Genomic DNA, 19899 nt, shown 5'->3' with positions numbered 1-19899 from the left:
ATTCCCTTTATTTTTTTCCTAGAAGAGCCCTAGACTTCTTACGAAGGCCAGGGTTCTTTTAGGACTGATTTCTTTGACTTCTTTAGGTGTTATAATCTTCCTTAGAAGTATATATCAGTCGTTTGTGAGAGGCAACACCACATTCACATATGATGTGTTCCGCCGTTTCTGGTGCCTCTTTGCATTGACGGCAGGTAGGTGTCTCAGCTATACCCATTTTGTTTAGGTGGTAATTGAGGCTGCAATGTCCTGTGTAATTGACCTCAAATTTAGCCCATGGTCTGTACGTTACGTACGTACGTATGTACGTACTACAGGTTTAAATGGGAAAAAGTAGAAAGTTGTGAACAAAATATTTTTCAAGAGGTTTGTAACTCCCATTTCCAGCCAATTCAATGACATCAACATTACACTGTGATGATCACCCACAGTTTCCACTCTTTTCAGCCATTACTTGGGCAATAAAATAATTTTACGAAATTCGAGGCGCTACCGAAATCAATCGTCGAGTTTTTCTTAACATTTCTCAAAACACAATCAAAATTTCTTGTGCACCCAAATTTTTGATAGGTAGGTTACCTGGGCTTCAAAAAATGTCTATTGATTTAGACGATATTAGAAAAGTTGTCAAGGATCTAGAAACCGAGAAGAATCAGGCTATTTGTGATAATCAAGATCTGAATGATGAACTGTCACACTTGAAAGAAGAGCTATGTCAGCTACAACATATAAACGACAAGTTATGCGATGACCTTGAATGTGCTGATCGAACTGTGAAGAAATTGAAATGTGATAATTGCAGACTAGAAGACTGCGTCAGACAGAAAGAACAAGAGATCTGTTGCCTTCGAAAGCTATGCGATGAAATCGAAAAACTGAAAAGTTACATCTGTCAGTTGGAGAAAGATTTGGATTGTGCGAACAAACAGATTTGCAAGTTGGAGGAGCAAGTTGTAGATCTGGAGAGATGTCTCCAAGAGAAAGAACTTTGTATCCGACGTCTTGAGAATAGACTGGCAGAGTTGGAAAATGAAGTATGTGAGCTGGAGAACACGGTCAAGTATCTTACTAATGAGAATGAATGTCTCAAGCAAGAGCTAGAGGAATGTCGCTGTAATCTTCAGAAAGCCAACCAAGAGTTGGAGTGTCTGTGTTCAAAACTGAAGCTCTGTGAATGTGCCAAACAGAAGTTACAAGACCAAGTCGCATGCTTACAAAGCGCTCTCGATCAAGCCCATGAAGCACTCCAGAAAGAAAAGGCGTGCAATTGCAAACTTCAAAATCAAATCAAAAACTGCCAGGAAGAGAATTACAAGTTGAAGATGGAGAACTCATGCCTGTGTGAAGAGAATTGTGATCTGAGTAAGAAACTGGATTGTGTCAGCAAGAACCTGAAGAAATGCCAATGTGAGTTTGAACGGGCACAACAGGAATGTTGTGAGCTCAGGAAATGTATTGAACAATTCAAGAGACAAATCCTGACAGGAATCAAATGTAGCGCCCCACCAGACTGTTGTTCTAATACCAAGTATATGTCACGGGCAAGATCCGTTAACTTTCCTAGCCGTATGACGATGAAGAATAATCGTACGCGAGGTGATTGTTGTGATTACACTTCATCCCCATGTCGGAAGACAGACTGTATCACATCCATAACATCATTCCCCAGGTGTGACATCAAATCCGGTGCTAACAAAGGATGTGGAGGTGGCAATATTTCCAGTGTAAAGGCGAATACAACCTGCTGCCCCGCTCCTAGAACTGCGAGATCTCGGAAATGTAATGACAACTGCTCGCCCACCAAGAAATATTGTAAATCCAACAAGAAATGTTTCTGAGTGTAAGAAATATAAAAAACAGAATTTAATACAAAACCTGTGCTTTACTAAAATAATAATAATAAACTTTTTGTTAAAGGACCGCCTTTTACAATTTAGGTACCTACATGCAAAGGTACCTACCAAAAGAAAATAAATCTATAGCTAAAAAGTTCCCTAATATAGGGACCTATTAGATACTCTCCTACAAGTCCTACAACCCACTATAAATAGGTAGGTAGGTACTTGGAAAATATTCGAGATATCACTTACGTTCGCATTGTAGTAGCTATTTACGGCTACGTGAAAATTTTGTCTGGGTCGGAATGACTTTTGTCGACCTGAAGTGGAAAATAAATAATCCTACCTACTCCTACAATTTCATTTGGAACATAATTATAGGTACCTATGTTAAGGAAGTAGGAACTTACCGATTATCACGGAGTAGGTACCTATCTGCTTTAAGAACAAGCTGGGTCAGTTTTTTTTTTTTTTTTTTTTTTTTTTTTTTTCTGCGAGTTCATACGAAATTTCAAGTCATTAGCTCCGTTCTCAAGATGTATATACAGGGTGTAACAAAGATTCTTTTGCCTTCCTAAAAGTGCCCCATAGGAAAATAAAAGTCCCCAATACACTTTTCGGGCCCACTAAGCATTCTCTCTTATGGAATTTTTCACGAGGAATCGTACTTTAAAGACTGTCCGACTTACAGTTAAGGAGTTACGAGTTCGAGACTCGGCAAATTCAAGAAAAAATACTGTTTTTTAAAAAGCCTTCAACGATTTCTGTTAAAGACATTTGATCTGTCAAAAAGTCATCCTTATGAGATTTTTTTCACCAAACTGAATGGTGCTACTTTGAACACTATCCGACTAACGCTTAAGGAGTTAAAGGTTCGATTCTTTCCTATAAATTTATGTAAATGTAAATGCAGTTTCTTTGTGTTATTATGTCACAACTTTGGTGCTCACTGCAGCGTTGTAGGATTTTCCAAATATCTCAGTAATCCTAAAATCAAATGTTTACCTACCATGCTGGCACCGGTAGCTATGCGCTTTTATATCTCATAACTACTCGTTTTCCTCACGAGGCTGAGTGGGCCCCGCAACAGTCAGACACGGAATCAATCATTTGCATGATACAAATTTCTTGACCCCGCCAGGAATCGAACCCGGGTCTCCCGCGTGCAAGGTGAGCGCAGTGACCACTACGCCATGGGAGCTGTTTTCAATTAATTTTATATCTTATAAACTATTAAACAGGCTGTGCCACAGAGAAGTATCGAACCCGTAACTTCTCAACTATAAGTCAAACCCCAAAAAATACCACTTCATGGCATAAAAAAAGACCCCCCCCAAGTCGTTCCTCCCAAAATAAATCAAGTGCCCACAAAAAATAAACAAAACTCCATCCCACCCCCAAAAAAGATTAACAAGCTGGGTCCGTCCCTCCATGGAATCAATCATTTGCATGATACAAATTTCTTGACCCCGCCGGGAATCGAACCCGGGTCTCCCGCGTGCAAGGCGAGCACAGTGACCTCTACGCCATGGGAGCTGACTGGGGTCTTTTTTTATGCCACGAAGTGGTATTTTTTGGGGGGTACTTTTATTATCTTCACCCGACTCGAGTTTCGCATACTTTTTTGGCTTCTTCGTGGGTACTGACTACTGGGTTGTTGTTACCTGATCGTAAATCAGAAAAAAAAGTTCAATTTTCGGACATTTTAAAGATCTCTTATTACATGGGGAGTATTTTGAGGTAGAAAATTTTTTCCACCAAAAATCGGCCTGGAGATTTTTTAATTTTTTACTTTTTTTTCAAATACATTTTCCGCAACTGTAATAGAAAGTCGTGTGATGTTCACACCAGATTCTTTGGTCTTATTTCTATCAGGTATCACACAATCACATGGGGAGAATATGATACAGCTCAAGGTTTTATCATGGGAGGTTGTGATGACGGCATTATTCAAATGTATAATGTGGACAATATAATGTCTGGTGATAACAAGGTGGATATTCTTAGTAAGAAACATTCTGGACCCGTGCGAGCTTTGGATTTCAACAAATTTCAGGTAATTATTTTTGATCTTGTGATATAGACATTGGTAAAGATTCCACCATTATTTGGTAAAGGTATTCAGTGAACTGTATAACTAAAAAATAATAATAATAATAAAAAAAAACTTACAGCACTTACCGAAACTTACCCAATGATGTTACCATGGGCTCAGGCAGCCGCCCCCCCTAGAAAATTTCAAAAAGTATGCACCCTTGAAGGGGCTACACAACAAGTTTAAGAAAGTAAAAAATCTGGTGTGAACATCACACTCTCGAAAAAATTTGCTCTACAAAAATTTGCACAAATCGCGATTTTGTGTGCGTCAGTGACCCAAGATATGATAAACAACGCAGTTGGTTCTGAGTTAGAGCGAAGGATGCGTTACTGTGTACAAATTAATTTTCAGTTTATCATTATTCTTGATTTGATTTTTCGATTTTACTTTCATGTAATGATTTAAAATCAAGACTAGAGCCCGTTCTCCCTTTATTCCCAATATAATGTTTAAGTCACCCATCCATTTATTGGCCTTTCTCGGCGTAGCTTAACATAGGTGACGCTAAAACCGGTCTTAAATGATCGACTGAAGTGTTATCTAAAACTTTCTCGCTTTGAGTTCATAGGTCGTCGCGACAAATTTCAAGATCAGAGCTCATTTGTGTGAGAAAATGTGAAAAAAATCCTCCAAAAACCAGTTTTTTTTTGGTTTTTTGGCTTTATTTTTTTTAGGGCGAAATTTGCACCACCATTTTCGTGTTCCTGGTAAAAAGACATTTAATTTGATATTAGGTCGACTAGGTTTGGGTCAGTCCTTCTATGGGAACAGACAGAGTACACAGCGACACCGAAGCGAATACAATAGTCCGTCCCTTATACCTTTTTATTACTATTGTAATAATAAAGGAAGGACGGACTAATAAAAAGTGGAACGGGCTGGCCCCAGAAATATTACATCGCATGTCACGCACCTTCACATAGCATCGTGTGAACGCTTTTTTTGTCACGCATCTCAACATCGCATCGTGTGAACGCTTCTTTTTCAAATCAGCTGATTTTTCATTTGTTTGTTTTGAAAAAAAAAAAAAAAAAAATCGCAGTGGTGTTTTGATTTTCCTGCGGAAATTGCAGAATTTTTTTTTTTCGAGCTTTTTGTGTTTGAGGAAATAAAATTCAGGAAAATTTTCAAAGAAACTTGGAGAAAGATATTCGTGACTGACAAATCCATGAAACTCTAGAACCTTGCGTGGCAAATTCATTGTTGGATCTCTATGGATTTCAATTCACTCAATATGAAACAGTTTGTGAAAGATGCTGGATCTGCCCTGAGCAGAGTTGTTCAGGTAATGTTCCTGTAGTCTTAAGAAATAGATTTAGAAGGAAAGAAAGAAAAAGATTTAGAAGGAAAGTAAAAATCCATTTGGCTCCAGTGTATTATTCCCTGTCCAAATGAATTCAAGTCATAACAGAAGTGTCCAAAGTACCCCAAAACCCACCGAAGGAATCAATCCATTGAATAAACTTGCCATGCGTAGGGAATACCCAGTCCAAGAGGTGTTGGTGAATCATGTTAATGTGGCTTGCACATTGAATGGCATGAGTAATGTTCTGGTGGTGACTTGTTTGGTAGCTGTAACTGCTAAGGTCTTATGGTCCTGAAAGCTAAGAGAGGAGGAAGACATGATGTTAGAAATCCAGCTGTTCCAAGAACAAACCTTACTTGGTTACGATTAAATCTGCCCCGAGTGGGAATCAAAGCCATGACCCAATTAAGTACTAGGCAGATATTCTACCATCCAAGTTAATTAGGATGGCTCTTTCTTTACTTTTCTCATGTACTTACTAAATTTTCTTTTCTGTAATATTTTAGCTTACTGAAGAAAAGCTGGGCACATCAGAAAAGACAGAACTGGATGCTCATTTTGAAAGTTTAGCTGGCAGATCAGATGTTACCAAATTATGGACGGAAAAAATTGTCGGTGATACAGCAGCTGTCCTCACTCCCAATCCAGGTAATTTTGATGCAAAAGTAGAAGGAGTGTCATTATTTTTGTTTATCGAATAAATAAAAAAAAAAGCTTCACCAATTTCTCTTTCATTGCAATGAAACAATTGCTACATTAGCCTTTGGTCTGTGTTATAGCTTGCCTACCCTGTAGTATGGTCCTTATCAGATGGGCTAGAAGAGTCACAATACTTTCCATTTAGATGCTTCCCATTTCAATTCAAAATCCACAGTATCCATAGTGTACATCTCATGACAGTGTTCACCCTGTTGAAATTTCCATGTACCTACCATGAGAGCTTTTGGCACAGGTCCAACTAACTTGGTAATCAATAATGTGAGAAAAACTAAAAGCTCTCTCCCTCCCTCCCCCCTTTTTTCCTATTCCTCCCTCTCCCTCTTCAAATAAAATTCAACTTCATACATTCTTTTGACATAATGAATTGCATTTTCATTGTCAGTATATAATCTGTAGAGAATAGAAAAAGTAATGGATAAATAGATGGAAAAAAATACTAGGGTTAGGCATGAGTTTAGGTGACAGCTGAAAAAAAAAAAAAAAATAAATAAATAAATAAATAAATAAAAAATCTCAATATTCTGTTTAATGACATAACTGCAGCTCACCCAGGTTCAATTCCTGGCAGAGTCAAAAAAATTGAAACATACAAATGATCAATTTCATGACTGGTTGTACAATCTGCCTTGGATGGGAACTGAACCCATGACCTAGCTTTTACAAGGCAGACATGCTACCCTCCAAACTAAGCTGGCTGCAAAAAATCCACCATGTGTAATTCTAGTGTAATGATGGCTCAGCCAGAGTTTTTGCTTTATTAATACAATCACATTTCAGGTAACCGAGTGGAGGACTTCCTGTTTGAAAAGATAGAAAAGAAACGGCCTAGCCGACTCAGCAATTTGGAATACCTCGGACTGGACATGACAGAAGCCGGAAATGCATTTGGTCCTGGAACAACCTACGGTACTGCTCTCATCAAAGTGGGCCAGTATGAACAAAAGCTAGGAGCCGCTGAGAGAGAGTTTGTCAATAGTGCTCATGTGTCGTTTGTACAGCCACTGCAGAAGTTCTTGGAGGGTGAGATGAAGACAATTGTGAAGGAAAGAAGCTTGTTGGAAAGCAAAAGGTAAAGGAAAATGAGTTGGGATACCTATGCCACTTGCGGAACAGATGAATTTTAACTTTCTTTTATTGGATTAATGTCACTAAAATTGCCAAGCTTTTTAGTGTTGGGGGTTTTCCTCCATTTGGTGACAACCTACCTGCCTCCTCTTAGCCTGAATGAGGCCAAGAAACGGGTAATATTATAGAAAAAAACCTTGTAGAACCATTTTTATAGTTTCTGATTCTATTATGACATACAATTTTACGTAATATGAAGCACAGTGTTGTAACGTTGCTTTCACTGGAACTCAGCCTTGGTTGTCTAAATAATTTGTTTCGATCTTGTTCTTCTTATGTTTCAGACTAGATTTAGACTCATGTAAGAATCGAGTTCGAAAAGCAAGAAGTCTACTAGGAACACAAAGCAATGTAAGTTGAGAATCTAAATAATAAAAAAAAAACTAACCATTATCGGTTTGTTACAGTATTTAAGTACATTTATATTTTATATTCCTCATGTAAGAAACAAATTGAATAAGGACCTGTTTTAGCAATGATTTAAGCTTCACTATTAACATGAATGATTTACCATCCCCAACTCCAGATTCAAAACGGGTCTACAATTTCAACTTTTGCTTAAGTAGGTACGGTAGTTGGTATTTGTAATAATTCTGTTTCTGGTCCATATGAAATTTTAGTTAGAAATTCACTCTAAATGGCCAACTCTTTTATTGCAAATGTTAACTTGAGCTCAAAATAACGACAGAGTCACTAAAATATTATCAAAAAGAAAAGGAAATCATTGTTGTATAATGAGCTAAAAAAAAACTGGCGACATAAGCATACCTACGGACAAAAAATATGGTGTTTTTAGTGTTCATACTAATTTGTATGTACAAAAGTGATTTGAATGATAACATTCAGTTTCCACTTCGAAATGATGCTAGGTATTAAATTTTCACGTCACTCGGCACTCGAACCCCAACCCTCCCGGATTACGGGTCCAACGTTCTACCTCTGAGCTACTGGGGCCTGGTTACTGATTTGTATATTATTTTGCTTTGTTTCTGTGCTTTCACCAGAGGGATGGTCCAAGTCCCGAGTTTTTATTGGACGAGGTAATTACCTGTTGTACTAATAAATGTACTATCCCATGTTTTCTTTCTTTCTATTGTTTTTATGATTTTTTTTTTTTTTATTATTTTATTTTTCTACCTATTGCTCTATCGGCTAGCGTCTAGTGACTCCTATCTCACGATTAGGTAGTAGGTACTCTTATCAAAGAAACTGTTCGTTATGTGAACGCCAAGAAAAAAATCAGCTAGAAAGAAAGCTCTTCTGTTCATTGCTTTATTTATTTATTTTTTACTCTCTAGCTAGTTCTTATGGAGTCTAAACTTCTAGAGTCGAGACTGTCTAGACCTAGAGCAATGAATTATGTTTATTTATTTAGCTTTTAATTTTTATTCTTTCTCTATTATTTTGCTCTCTTCTGGCCTATTTACTTTTTTTAAATTATTTTCTTTAGCAAATTCAGCCTTTTAGTTCAGTTTGCAACCTAGTGCTGATTGGTAGTACCTTTTTTTTTTTTTTTTTTTTTTTTTTTAATTTTTTTTTCATTTTTTTTCTCGACGTACCTTAGGAGGGGTTAAGGATATGTAGGGGTATGGAAGAGGTTACACAAAGAAAGGAATAAACAGAAAGAATAGGTAAGTACAAGAAAAGGGAAGGGGGGGAATAGGTGGTGAGTATTTCATTAATTATCGAGTTGAGCCTTTGAGGTATCATTACCGGTGACAATGATACCTACGAGAACCTTGTGAAGGTTCTTAAGTCTGTTTTTAATTTTGGATTCAACAGATGGCTCGGCAACTATTTTCTCAAGAATGTCAACTACACTTTGAGGATTCATATCATAATCATCAGAAATTAATTCCAACTTCCTTCTAGAAGCTTTGAGGTCACGAATAAGGTCAATGAATACAAGAGGGTCAATAGAAGGATCATGCTTTACAACCAGAGGTTGGATACTACTCATGACGTCCTTATCTCCCGCACGAATCTTCTTATCATTTTCCCTAGGAGGGGATAACTCAGTATGGGCGCGTTTCTTACATTTATCTTGCTGGGTGTCCATGTCTTCGTCCTCCATGACCATAGTCGGCTCGACAGTCGGAGGTACACCTGCATCTAGTGGGGTAGAAACAACATTGACATTGTCAATAGGTACTTGTTCAATGTCCGCAGACACAATAGTGTTAACTGCTGTCTTGTCCTTGTCAGGTGACTCTAGGGTTGCGCTAGAATGAGGCTGAGGGGAAGAAACAGAGGATTCTAGAAGAGGAGTAACTGCCGTAGTGGCAGTACGACTGGCGAACGAAGGTACGAACGCCGAGACAGCTGAGCTACTAGGAACTTCCTCATCCTTACTCTCAAGACGATTTTGAACAGAGATAGGTTTAGTAGGACAATTCCTGACAAGATGGCCTTCGCCATTACAATTAAAACACTTAACACGATCAATCACAACAAAGATTTTGTAATTGACGTTCTCAAAGAGCACCGAAAACGAAGCTGGTAATTCTTCAATATTTTCCACAAACACAGTCCTCCTGAAACCAATCAAGTGACTGAAACGCTCATTTCTAGCACCAAGATTAACAAATTTCATGTCAGACACTACCCTAGTGTATTTCGCGATCTCATTGATTAAGAGGGAATCAGGCATTCCCGGTTCTGTATTGCACAGGAAGATCTTATGGCCATTATCTACCAATTTACGGACTATCAGGACCTTTTCATCAATCACAAGCTGTGGATGGTTATCATAAAATTTATTAACCTCTTCTTCATTTACCAAATAGATCTTGACGAGTAAAATGCATGCATACAGATTTTCCCGGATCTGTAGAAAAAGTTGTACCATTCAACTTAGACCAATGTAAAATATCATCTAATGTTCGTTGCAATCGGTCAATTATACGATGCGGGTCTTTGTTTCTATAAGTTATGACAACACTACCCTAGTGTATTTCGCGATCTCATTGATTAAGAGGGAATCAGGCATTCCCGGTTCTGTATTGCACAGGAAGATCTTATGGCCGTTATCCACCAATTTACGGACTATCAGGACCTTTTCATCAACCACAAGCTGTGGATGGTTATCATAAAATTTATTAACCTCTTCTTCATTTACCAAATAGATCTTGACAGGCCACTCCTCGATTTTCGGTTTTATTCTCTTGAGTTTGTTGTTGGGAATATCGTCCCACAACCTCTGCCATTGGGTCTTGATTAGTTTGGCAATCCAAGGTTTAAAGTCTTGAGGTGTGCATAAATTGAGGTGTGCGACATTGCCATGATTTGTCCATGGAAATATCGCTGTAGAAAGGAAGGGAAAAACCACACTTCTTCGACAGATAGAGGTTGTCAACAATGGGATTAGTATTAGTTTTACCATAGTTAGCTCTGGGAACATAGGACACGCGAGTGGCAGAGGGTAAAGATTTCTTAACAGCATTGGAAAAGCTATTCATGATAACAAAGTAAAGGTTTACAAACAACAAGGGTTAAAGTTAAGTAAGACAAAGAGAGGGTTAATGAAAAACACCGTGCACTAAGCGAAAGCTAGTGTACGCGCGAGTTACACAACACTTCACTGTTTACCAGCTGATGAAGCTGGAAAAGAAAAACACATTAGAACAAACATAATTGCTGGAAAATAGGAAAAGGGAAAAAATATAAGCCAAAATATTTCAGAAGATTAGAAACACGAATCTTCTTATCATTTTCCCTAGGAGGGGATAACTCAGTATGGGCGCGTTTCTTACATTTATCTTGCTGGGTGTCCATGTCTTCATCCTCCATGTCCATAGTCGGTTCGACAGTCGGAGGTACACCTGCATCTACTGGGGTAGAAACAACATTGACACTATCAATAGGTACTTGTTCAATGTCCGCAGACACATTAATGTTAACTGCTGCCTTGTCTTTGTCAGGTGACTCTAAGGTTGCGCTAGAATGAGGCTGAGGGGAAGAAACAGAGGATTCTAGAAGAGGAGTAACTGCCGTAGTGGCAGTACGACTGGCGAACGAAGGAACGAACGCCGAGACAGCTGAGCTACTAGGAACTACCTCATCCTTACCCTCGAGACGATTTTGAACAGAAATAGGTTTAGTAGGACAATTCCTGATTTGCGCTAGAATGAGGCTGAGGGGAAGAAACAGAGGATTCTAGAAGAGGAGTAACTGCCGTAGTGGCAGTACGACTGGCGAACGAAGGTACGAACGCCGAGACAGCTGAGCTACTAGGAACTTCCTCATCCTTACTCTCAAGACGATTTTGAACAGAGATAGGTTTAGTAGGACAATTCCTGACAAGATGGCCTTCGCCATTACAATTAAAACACTTAACACGATCAATCACATCAAGAATGTCAACTACACTTTGAGGATTCATATCATAATCATCAGAAATTAATTCCAACTTCCTTCTAGAAGCTTTGAGGTCACGAATAAGGTCAATGAATACAAGAGGGTCAATAGAAGGATCATGCTTTACAACCAGAGGTTGGATACTACTCATGACGTCCTTATCTCCCGCACGAATCTTCTTATCATTTTCCCTAGGAGGGGATAACTCAGTATGGGCGCGTTTCTTACATTTATCTTGCTGGGTGTCCATGTCTTCGTCCTCCATGACCATAGTCGGCTCGACAGTCGGAGGTACACCTGCATCTAGTGGGGTAGAAACAACATTGACATTGTCAATAGGTACTTGTTCAATGTCCGCAGACACAATAGTGTTAACTGCTGTCTTGTCCTTGTCAGGTGACTCTAGGGTTGCGCTAGAATGAGGCTGAGGGGAAGAAACAGAGGATTCTAGAAGAGGAGTAACTGCCGTAGTGGCAGTACGACTGGCGAACGAAGGTACGAACGCCGAGACAGCTGAGCTACTAGGAACTTCCTCATCCTTACTCTCAAGACGATTTTGAACAGAGATAGGTTTAGTAGGACAATTCCTGACAAGATGGCCTTCGCCATTACAATTAAAACACTTAACACGATCAATCACAACAAAGATTTTGTAATTGACGTTCTCAAAGAGCACCGAAAACGAAGCTGGTAATTCTTCAATATTTTCCACAAACACAGTCCTCCTGAAACCAATCAAGTGACTGAAACGCTCATTTCTAGCACCAAGATTAACAAATTTCATGTCAGACACTACCCTAGTGTATTTCGCGATCTCATTGATTAAGAGGGAATCAGGCATTCCCGGTTCTGTATTGCACAGGAAGATCTTATGGCCATTATCTACCAATTTACGGACTATCAGGACCTTTTCATCAATCACAAGCTGTGGATGGTTATCATAAAATTTATTAACCTCTTCTTCATTTACCAAATAGATCTTGACGAGATTGTTATTCTTGCCTGCAAATACCATTTTAGAATCGCCAACAATATCCCCCACAGCACAAAGGTATTTGTCCATGGAAATATCGCTGTAGAAAGGAAGGGAAAAACCACACTTCTTCGACAGATAGAGGTTGTCAACAATGGGATTAGTATTGGTTTTACCATAGTTAGCTCTGGGAACATAGGACACGCGAGAGGCAGAGGGTAAAGATTTCTTAACAGCATTGGAAAAGCTATTCATGATAACAAAGTAAAGGTTTACAAAAAACAAGGGTTAAAGTTAAGTAAGACAGGAGAGGGTTAATGAAAAACACCGTGCACTAAGCAAAAGCTAGTGTACGCGCGAGTTACACAACACTTCACTGTTTACCAGCTGATGAAGCTGGAAAAGAAAAACACATTAGAACAAACATACTTGCTGAAAAATAGGAAAAGGGAAAAATTATAAGCCAAAATATTTCAGAAGATTAGAAATAGGAAGTGAGTCCAACTCGCCCTTCTTTTTTCCTTCATGGTTTTTCTAGCGATAGCCCTCGCTCTCATGAAAGTTATCTTATTATCAATGGTCGGATTTCTTCTTAAAGCACGAAGAGTTTTACGTCTGTTTTTGATGACTTCTTTAATTTCGTCATCCCACCAGGGGACCGGGAGCCTATCGGACGGAATTTTTTTCAAGGGGATACTATCAGCAGCAGCGCTAAGCATGTTAGCATTTATACGAGAGAGTAACTGGTCAATAGCAGTTACAGAAAGATTATCTTCACTGGTGAGGGACTCACTCCACTCAGATGGGTAAATACCTTTACACCAAACCAAGTTAAAAAATAACAGGAGTTTTTCCAAAGCAACAGTGGGTAACTTTTTAATAAATATGAATGAAATCCCATCAGGTCCAGCTGCTTTGGAAATACAAGTTATTAATGGCAGTAAGAAGTTTTTTTTTTTTTTTTTTTTTTTTTAATATATTAAAAACAAATATTCATTTTTATATATTAGATTAGTGGCAAAAAGTGGTAGTCTCTTCTATTTATTGAGATTTTCAAATTTATTGAAATTATTTTTCCAGGCGGAAAGAGACTTGCGTATCGCTCAGTCAGAGTTCGACCGTCAGGCGGAGATTACCAAACTTCTACTGGAAGGTGTACAGACTAGTCATACGTCTCACTTGAGATGTCTACACGAGTTTGTCGAGGCCCAGGTCAACTATTACGCCAACTGTCACAAGATCATGCAGGACTTGAAGAATGAGCTCAGCAAGTAAGTTTGGTTTATATTTCTAACGGAGCCCAATTCCTGGTGGCAGCGCTTGCTATTGCTACTGGAATGGGTGATATTCCCCTCTTTTGGCTAGCCATTGGAGTGGGAATAGTATAATTCATTTTTAATATAAAATAATAGAAAGTAAAAAGAGAGAAAAGTAGATTTTGTTTCGAAAAGTCGAATACAGACTTTTTTTTCAAGAGGTTTGGTCGGAGGGTAGCGGGGCTTACAAGGCGTACGCGCTAAGTCGTGGGTGGGTTCGATTCTGAATGTTCGGACTTGAAGAATGAACTTAGCAAGTAAGTTTTGTTCCGGAAACTGGAATACAATTTTTTTTTTCAAGGTGTGTCCACACATAGTCGACGGCTGTCTTAAATTTATTGTGAACTGGCCATCAATCGATGGTTGATCGACTGTTTGGACACACCTTTTGAGGTTTGGTCGAAAGTGGAGTGTAGTGGGGCTGCCTTGTAAGCGCCAAGTCGCGGGTTAGATTCCCCGCCGGGGCGGATTTTATGCTAAACAGTTGAGATTTTTTTTTTTTTTTTTTAATGTCTTCTATTACTGGTGGACTAGTACATAAATGAATCCCCAATCCCCATATTATTATTCTCAAGCCGTATTTGAGCATGTTGAATGAGTGTTGTCTATTCTATTCGACCCTCTTATCTATTCTATCATAGTGTACATACTACTTACATTCTATCATATTCTTGTGTATTAGTATTAATAATCTTTAAAGTGTCTATTCTATTCTTGCTCTTCTCAATCGCATTTTGTTTTCCTCTCTTGCTGCATTCATGCGGGGATTAGAGACAGGCCGGCGAGTCCTATGGTCCGTGTTAATAGTGAAGAGTTTGATCTCAGCTCTACCTCCATCATTGATTTGGGCCCCGCTGAATCTAACGCCTAAATCCAGTTCGCATCCAATAAGAGGAATTTTTTAATTGTATTAAGCATACTTTAATGCTTGTCACAAATATTGTTCTCCAATTATTACACCTAGATAAATCAATAGGAGGAAGATTTTTTTAATTGTGTTAAGCATACTTTAATGCTTGTCACAAATATCGTTCTCCAATTATTACACCTAGATAAATCAATAGGAGGAAGAATTTTTTAATCGTGTTAAGCATACTTTAATGCTTGTCACAAATATCGTTCCCCAATTATTACACCTAGATAAATCAATAGGAGGAAGAATTTTTTAATCGTGTTAAGCATACTTTAATGCTTGTCACAAATATTGTTCCCCAATTATTACACCTAGATAAATCAATAGGAGGAAGATTTTTTTAATTGTGTTAAGCTTACTTTAATGCTTGTCACAAATATCGGTAGAAAACGTTTTTTTTTTTTTTTTTAATATGCAATCTATCAACAACACACTTTTATCTTCAAAATCCGGATAGGTACTGTTTCCCGAGGAGCAAGCACATCCATTCCATGATTGTCAATCAGGTAGCACACTGAATGATGACGGAACTCAGGTTTTTCTTTAGGTAACACATACTCCACTCCTCTAAATATTCCAACATGATGTACAGTATGTAGCAGATTAGGTGACACAGTGATAGGATAATATGATCACAGGATTTTAGTCATGTAGATAATTATTAGGACAAGAAGATATATAATATGAGGCAGTAGGATAGGTATTCTTGAGTTTAATGTGGTATGTCAGAACTTTGGACCACAGGTAGATGTCGTCAGGAGGAGAAGTGGGAGATTTTAATAACAGTCGTTTGTGCAACATATGGTCCTCAGGAATGGAAGATATAACAGGAAAGGAGTAGGGATTGACCGCTGTGCCGGGAATGATCTACCAAGACAAACATAAATCTGGATCATGGATGTTATAGATGTAAGTAAGGTGAAGAGTTTGCAGGGTTACTGGACAGGTTCAGGATGAACAGGAGAGGATGACATTTACCACCAAACACAATATGCAATTTTTTCATCTTTTTATTTTTTTTTTTAAGATTATTTTTTTTAATACCCCTTTAAAAAAAAAAAAAAAAAAAAAAAAAAAAAAAAAAAAATGCGGACTTGGCTTTGATTTCCAGCCTGATTTTTCCTCTGTTTCAGTTCTCTCCGAGTTTCACCTAGTGTCTCAGTGCAACAGTTGCAACACCCTTCCTGTTTTTTAACAACACTTTTCTAAACAACTTGGGAGTTTTATTTGAGAAATTATCCGCGTAGGTACCTACCTGTTCGGTTCTTGTGTTTCATTATGGTGTTTTATTTATTTTAAAAGAAGTCTTTTAATTCATAAGAAAACATTAAACGAAGTTCGTTTCGTGGTTTTTATTTTAAACGAATGTGGTTTGGGTGTGTGTTGTGATTTGAATCGTTCCTAAGAAGAAAATCGGCCTATGTGAAAATTTTCGATTTTCGATTTTTTTTTTTTTTTTCAGAATCGGGGCCTATGTGATCTCCTCCTTTTAATGCACTAGTCAGTTTTGGGGTGAGAAAATCGGAAGTCGTTTTTTTCGCTTAAAAAAAAAAAAAAAAAAAAAAAAAAAAATACACCTAGATAAATTTTATGACTTGACTTGGACTCGAACCACCAACCTGCAGATCCAAAGTCCAACGCGTTAACCAAAGCTGTACAAGCTTTTGTTTCTCCGGGTATCCTCAAGGTGCTAACAGAAGCGAGCAGGAGTATGGATCGCTGTCCAGGTGTGAATAAGGATTCTGTAGATATTTCAAAAGCGATTTGGACAATGTCAAAACGAAGAGTTTGTGTAAAGAGCTCACTAGGTGAGAATCCTGCCATTAAAGCCTTAAAAAAAAAATAAATAAATAAAAATAAAGAAGACAGCCCAGTGTTTTCAGGATATGTCAAACTGGTTCCGGCCTATACACGGTGTGTCTTTTGCCTCGGGGCAGGGTGTTTTTGCATGCAAAGTAAGTGAGAGTTTCATGTAAAAGGGCCTATGTGTAAAAAAACGTAATTCTGGGATAAATTTTACTTACATCACTGTAATAAAATGTCTCTCCTGAAAACTAGCGAAAATCACATAGGCCGTTCTTCTTGGGAACGATTTATTTGTTTTGGACTCCTTGGAGAGGGTAGCAGAGGGTACCTTGTGTAGACCAGAGTTATGTGTTTTTAATCTAAGGTTGTGGTTATGTGCCGGGTTGAGATGAGCTCGGACTAGGTGAGACAAGGAAAGTTTACCAACCTTGCCTTCCCCAACCTCGTACATAACCACAACCTAAGAACAATACGAAGTCTTTGGTTTTGGTCGGTGTTTGTTCCAAGTCGACATGATACAGCCATTGGGATTTAATGGAGTAGTTGGACATCAGGGACAGCTGATCCAAGAGAGGCTGAATGTAACCTGAAACGCAAGGAATAGAAAATACGTTTTTTATTTCGTAGCAAAGTAACAATTGACAACTGCTACGTTAGCCCATACTGAGCCGAACTTTTTTTTTCTTCGTTGGATCTTGCTGAAATATAACCGCTTCTAACTCCGGACCGGTACTGAGTAATTATGTCAAATGTGAAAATAGTAAGAAATTTTGTTTTATAACTAATGTACAAATCCCCGATGCACTCTGAAGTAGAGCGACTGAGATATTAGCGAAAAAGAAAGAAGGGTTTGGTCACGTTTGGTGTGACTTAAATGTAGGCCTCGGCTCTCATGGGTTAGAAGTCATTAGACTCCTGTGGTCTGTGTCGTACTTACTTACTTACTTACTAAAGTAAGTAAGTGTGTCGTAGCATGACCATTCCGTAGTATGCCTTTGAAATCAACCAATTACATTGCTTAATCCAAGAGATAAACTTGAACTTTTAAACTCACTTTGTGGCCTCGGCCATTACAGTGTTCCCTCACCATTGGCGGCCCAGAGGGCTTATTGACTCACTGTTGGCGGCCCAGAGGGCTTATTGTCTCACCATTGGCGGCCCAGAGGGCTTATCGACTCACCATTGGCGGCCCAGAGGGCTTATAGACTCACTGTTGGCGGCCCAGAGGGCTTATAGACTCACTGTTGGCGGCCCAGAGGGCTTATAGACTCACCGTTGGTGGCCCAGAGGGCTTATAGACTCACTGCTGGCGGCCCAGAGGGCTTATAGACTCACCGTTGGCGGCCCCGAGGGCTTATCGACTCACCATTCGCGGCCACTCCAAAGTCCCAGTCGACGCGGATACGGTCCGGGTCCGGCACGATTGCGGTCAGAATCAGATCGAACCGAGAGGACAGCCGCACCCGTCGCAGTGTTTCCGGGTCTTGCGGAGGTTGAGTGCGGTTACGCAGGGTGACGTCAGGGGGCGTGATTGCGGACTGGGCTTGCAGGAGAAGCGGCTCCTGAAGGAGATTCGCGCTGATGGCGCGTGATAGCGCGGGAATGTCTGCGAAAAATAATAGAATATACCTTGTTTATCCTGCTTAGATAAGACTGAAAAGTCCCTTCATAGAATAGAATATAGCATATATACCTTGTTTATCCTGCTGAGATAGGACTGAAAAGTCCCTTCATAGAATAGAACATAGCATATGTAACTTGTTTATTTTGCCAGAATGAGACTGAAAAGTCCCTTTAGTCCCGCAGTCTAAACAAGGTCTGATATATTTCATAGGTAAAGTTTGCAAATAAGTACATACCTTGTTTAAATTCTAAAAAAGGGGGGGAGGAAGAAATACAAAATATTTGGCGATGAAATTATTAGAAGAGGGATAGGGTTGTCTTTCACATACACACAATAAAATTGTGTACATAGTTTACCGCCATTTTTTTTTTTTTTTTTTTTTTTTTTTTAGAAATAAATTGTTTGGTAGAAACAGCTCAATGTTGGAAATCATTGTTGATTAATCCCTCCGAATATTAGAAAATATTAGATGTTGGGCGGATTTAGTTATTTGTAGTGATTCATGGAAGAGTAGTTGGAAGAAGAAAAAAATCTGGTGTGTATTGAATGATGCTTATTTGAGTGTTCTTTTACCCTAACTTTTACAATATCTCTAACCGTTTTGTCGCTATAGCTGAAAGCCGCCATGATGCTTATTTGAGTGTTCTTTTACCCTAACTTTTACAATATCTCTAACCGTTTTGTCGCTATAGCTGAAAACCGCAAAAAACGGTCGAAATCTGTATTTGAGTGTTCTTTTACCCTAACTTGTACAATATCTCTAACCGTTTTGTCGCTGTAGCTGAAAACCGCCAAAAAACGGTCGAAAACCACCAAAAAGCGGTCAAAATACCGCCAACCACAGCACCTATCTTAATCAAAAGTTTTGTGTTACATTCTTGTCTCGTTTGTGGACTACGTACCAAATTTCAAGTCTCTAGCTCATACCGTTCCCGAGATATTATTGAATTACACCGAAAACCGCCAAAAAGCGGTAAAATGCCGCCAACCGTTGCACCGATCTTAACCAAAAGTTTCGTGTCGCATCCTAGTCACATTTTACAGCTGCATGCTAAATTTCAAGTCTCTAGCTCTTACCGTTCTCGAGATATTTTGTTTACAGACAGACAGACAGACACACAGACAGACACACAGACACACAGACACACACACGGACCAATGGCTGAAACTTTGGATTTAGGCTCTGGGGACCTCAAAACGTGTTTTGGCACTAAAAACTGACCATCGAAATTTTGACCCGATTACATTACTTTCCTTCCTATAGGATAAGGAAAGTAAAAAGGAATTACTGTATTGTCTGAATTAGTGTGACTTTCAAGGAAAATTCTTGCTTTATCACAAGATAAATTTACTAATACATATGTAATACCTACAATCATACATGGTTACATAGGTAAATTTGTGGTTAAAAACTTAAAAAGTTCATTCAATAAGATACTGAATCTCAAGACAAGCGGACTTTATGTGTAAGTTGTTGTGAATAAAATTCAATCATGAGAATTAGTTCTAAATATTGGTACTGATTGCTAGGGCATATTTATCTATTTTTATTTTGCGTGTTTTATTATATTCTTTTTAAATCCCTTTTTAACTGATCATTTATACGTATGATTTATCAATTTTATTATTTATATTTTTAAACTTATCTGTATCATAGCTATTTATTTCAATTTCTCATTCATAATTTCATAATAATTATCATTGCCTGCATTCATACATTTCATAATTCATTCATACATTTTTTTGCAACTGTCAAAATCACATGTTTGACTCTCTCTTACTCTTAGGTAATACCTTCTTTCACACCCTCTTTATGTGGTTATT

At 38.5% G+C, this 19899-nt stretch overlaps 3 protein-coding genes across 4 annotated transcripts; 2 read left to right on the top strand and 1 right to left on the bottom strand.

Annotated features, from left to right (window-relative positions):
- The first annotated feature begins 375 nt into the window (after window positions 1–375).
- LOC113467471 (golgin subfamily A member 2) lies at window positions 376–1874 on the top strand. Its single transcript, XM_026823675.1, has one exon. The coding sequence runs from the start codon at window positions 594–596 to the stop codon at window positions 1836–1838; it is 1245 nt and encodes a 414-aa protein (XP_026679476.1). The 5' UTR covers window positions 376–593; the 3' UTR covers window positions 1839–1874.
- A 3243-nt stretch (window positions 1875–5117) lies between these two features.
- Window positions 5118–14717, top strand: LOC103509012 (endophilin-B1). Of its 2 annotated transcripts, XM_008473606.3 has the most exons (7): window positions 5118–5221; window positions 5749–5890; window positions 6740–7031; window positions 7372–7438; window positions 8092–8127; window positions 13497–13687; window positions 14504–14717. In XM_008473606.3, exons 1-7 carry the CDS (start codon window positions 5150–5152, stop codon window positions 14601–14603), a joined length of 900 nt encoding a protein of 299 aa, XP_008471828.1. In that variant the 5' UTR covers window positions 5118–5149; the 3' UTR covers window positions 14604–14717. The 2 variants fall into 2 exon arrangements, with proteins under 2 accessions (XP_008471828.1, XP_008471835.1); XM_008473613.3 differs by lacking the exon at window positions 8092–8127 and having other exon boundaries at window positions 14504–14715.
- Window positions 14718–16327: 1610 nt separating this feature from the next.
- LOC103509279 lies at window positions 16328–19458 on the bottom strand. The gene is made up of 4 exons (XM_008473878.1): window positions 19449–19458; window positions 17818–18057; window positions 16901–17037; window positions 16328–16387 (listed from the first exon to the last, which is right to left on the bottom strand). The coding sequence occupies exons 1-4, from the start codon at window positions 19456–19458 to the stop codon at window positions 16328–16330; spliced, it is 447 nt and encodes a 148-aa protein (XP_008472100.1).
- Between the last annotated feature and the right edge of the window lie 441 nt (window positions 19459–19899).

This window comes from Diaphorina citri, unplaced genomic scaffold (assembly GCF_000475195.1).
Source record: "Diaphorina citri unplaced genomic scaffold, Diaci psyllid genome assembly version 1.1 scaffold22, whole genome shotgun sequence".
NCBI lineage: Eukaryota > Metazoa > Arthropoda > Insecta > Hemiptera > Psyllidae > Diaphorina > Diaphorina citri.
Note: the sequence above shows the minus strand (reverse complement) of the source record. Positions and strands in the feature narration are given on the sequence as shown.

Coding starts and splice junctions, on each gene's coding strand:
- LOC103509012 (XM_008473606.3), top strand. CDS start 5,150: ATGGATTTCAATTCACTCAATATGAAACAGTTTGTGAAAGATGCTGGA. Junction 8,128..13,496: donor CCGAGTTTTTATTGGACGAG/GTAATTACCTGT, acceptor TTATTTTTCCAG/GCGGAAAGAGACTTGCGTAT. Junction 13,688..14,503: donor TTGAAGAATGAGCTCAGCAA/GTAAGTTTGGTT, acceptor TGCGGGGATTAG/AGACAGGCCGGCGAGTCCTA.
- LOC103509279 (XM_008473878.1), bottom strand. Junction 17,038..17,817: donor CTTTGGAGTGGCCGCGAATG/GTGAGTCGATAA, acceptor CTTGCGTTTCAG/GTTACATTCAGCCTCTCTTG. Junction 16,388..16,900: donor TGTTCTTAGGTTGTGGTTAT/GTACGAGGTTGG, acceptor AAATATCTACAG/AATCCTTATTCACACCTGGA.
- LOC113467471 (XM_026823675.1), top strand. CDS start 594: ATGTCTATTGATTTAGACGATATTAGAAAAGTTGTCAAGGATCTAGAA.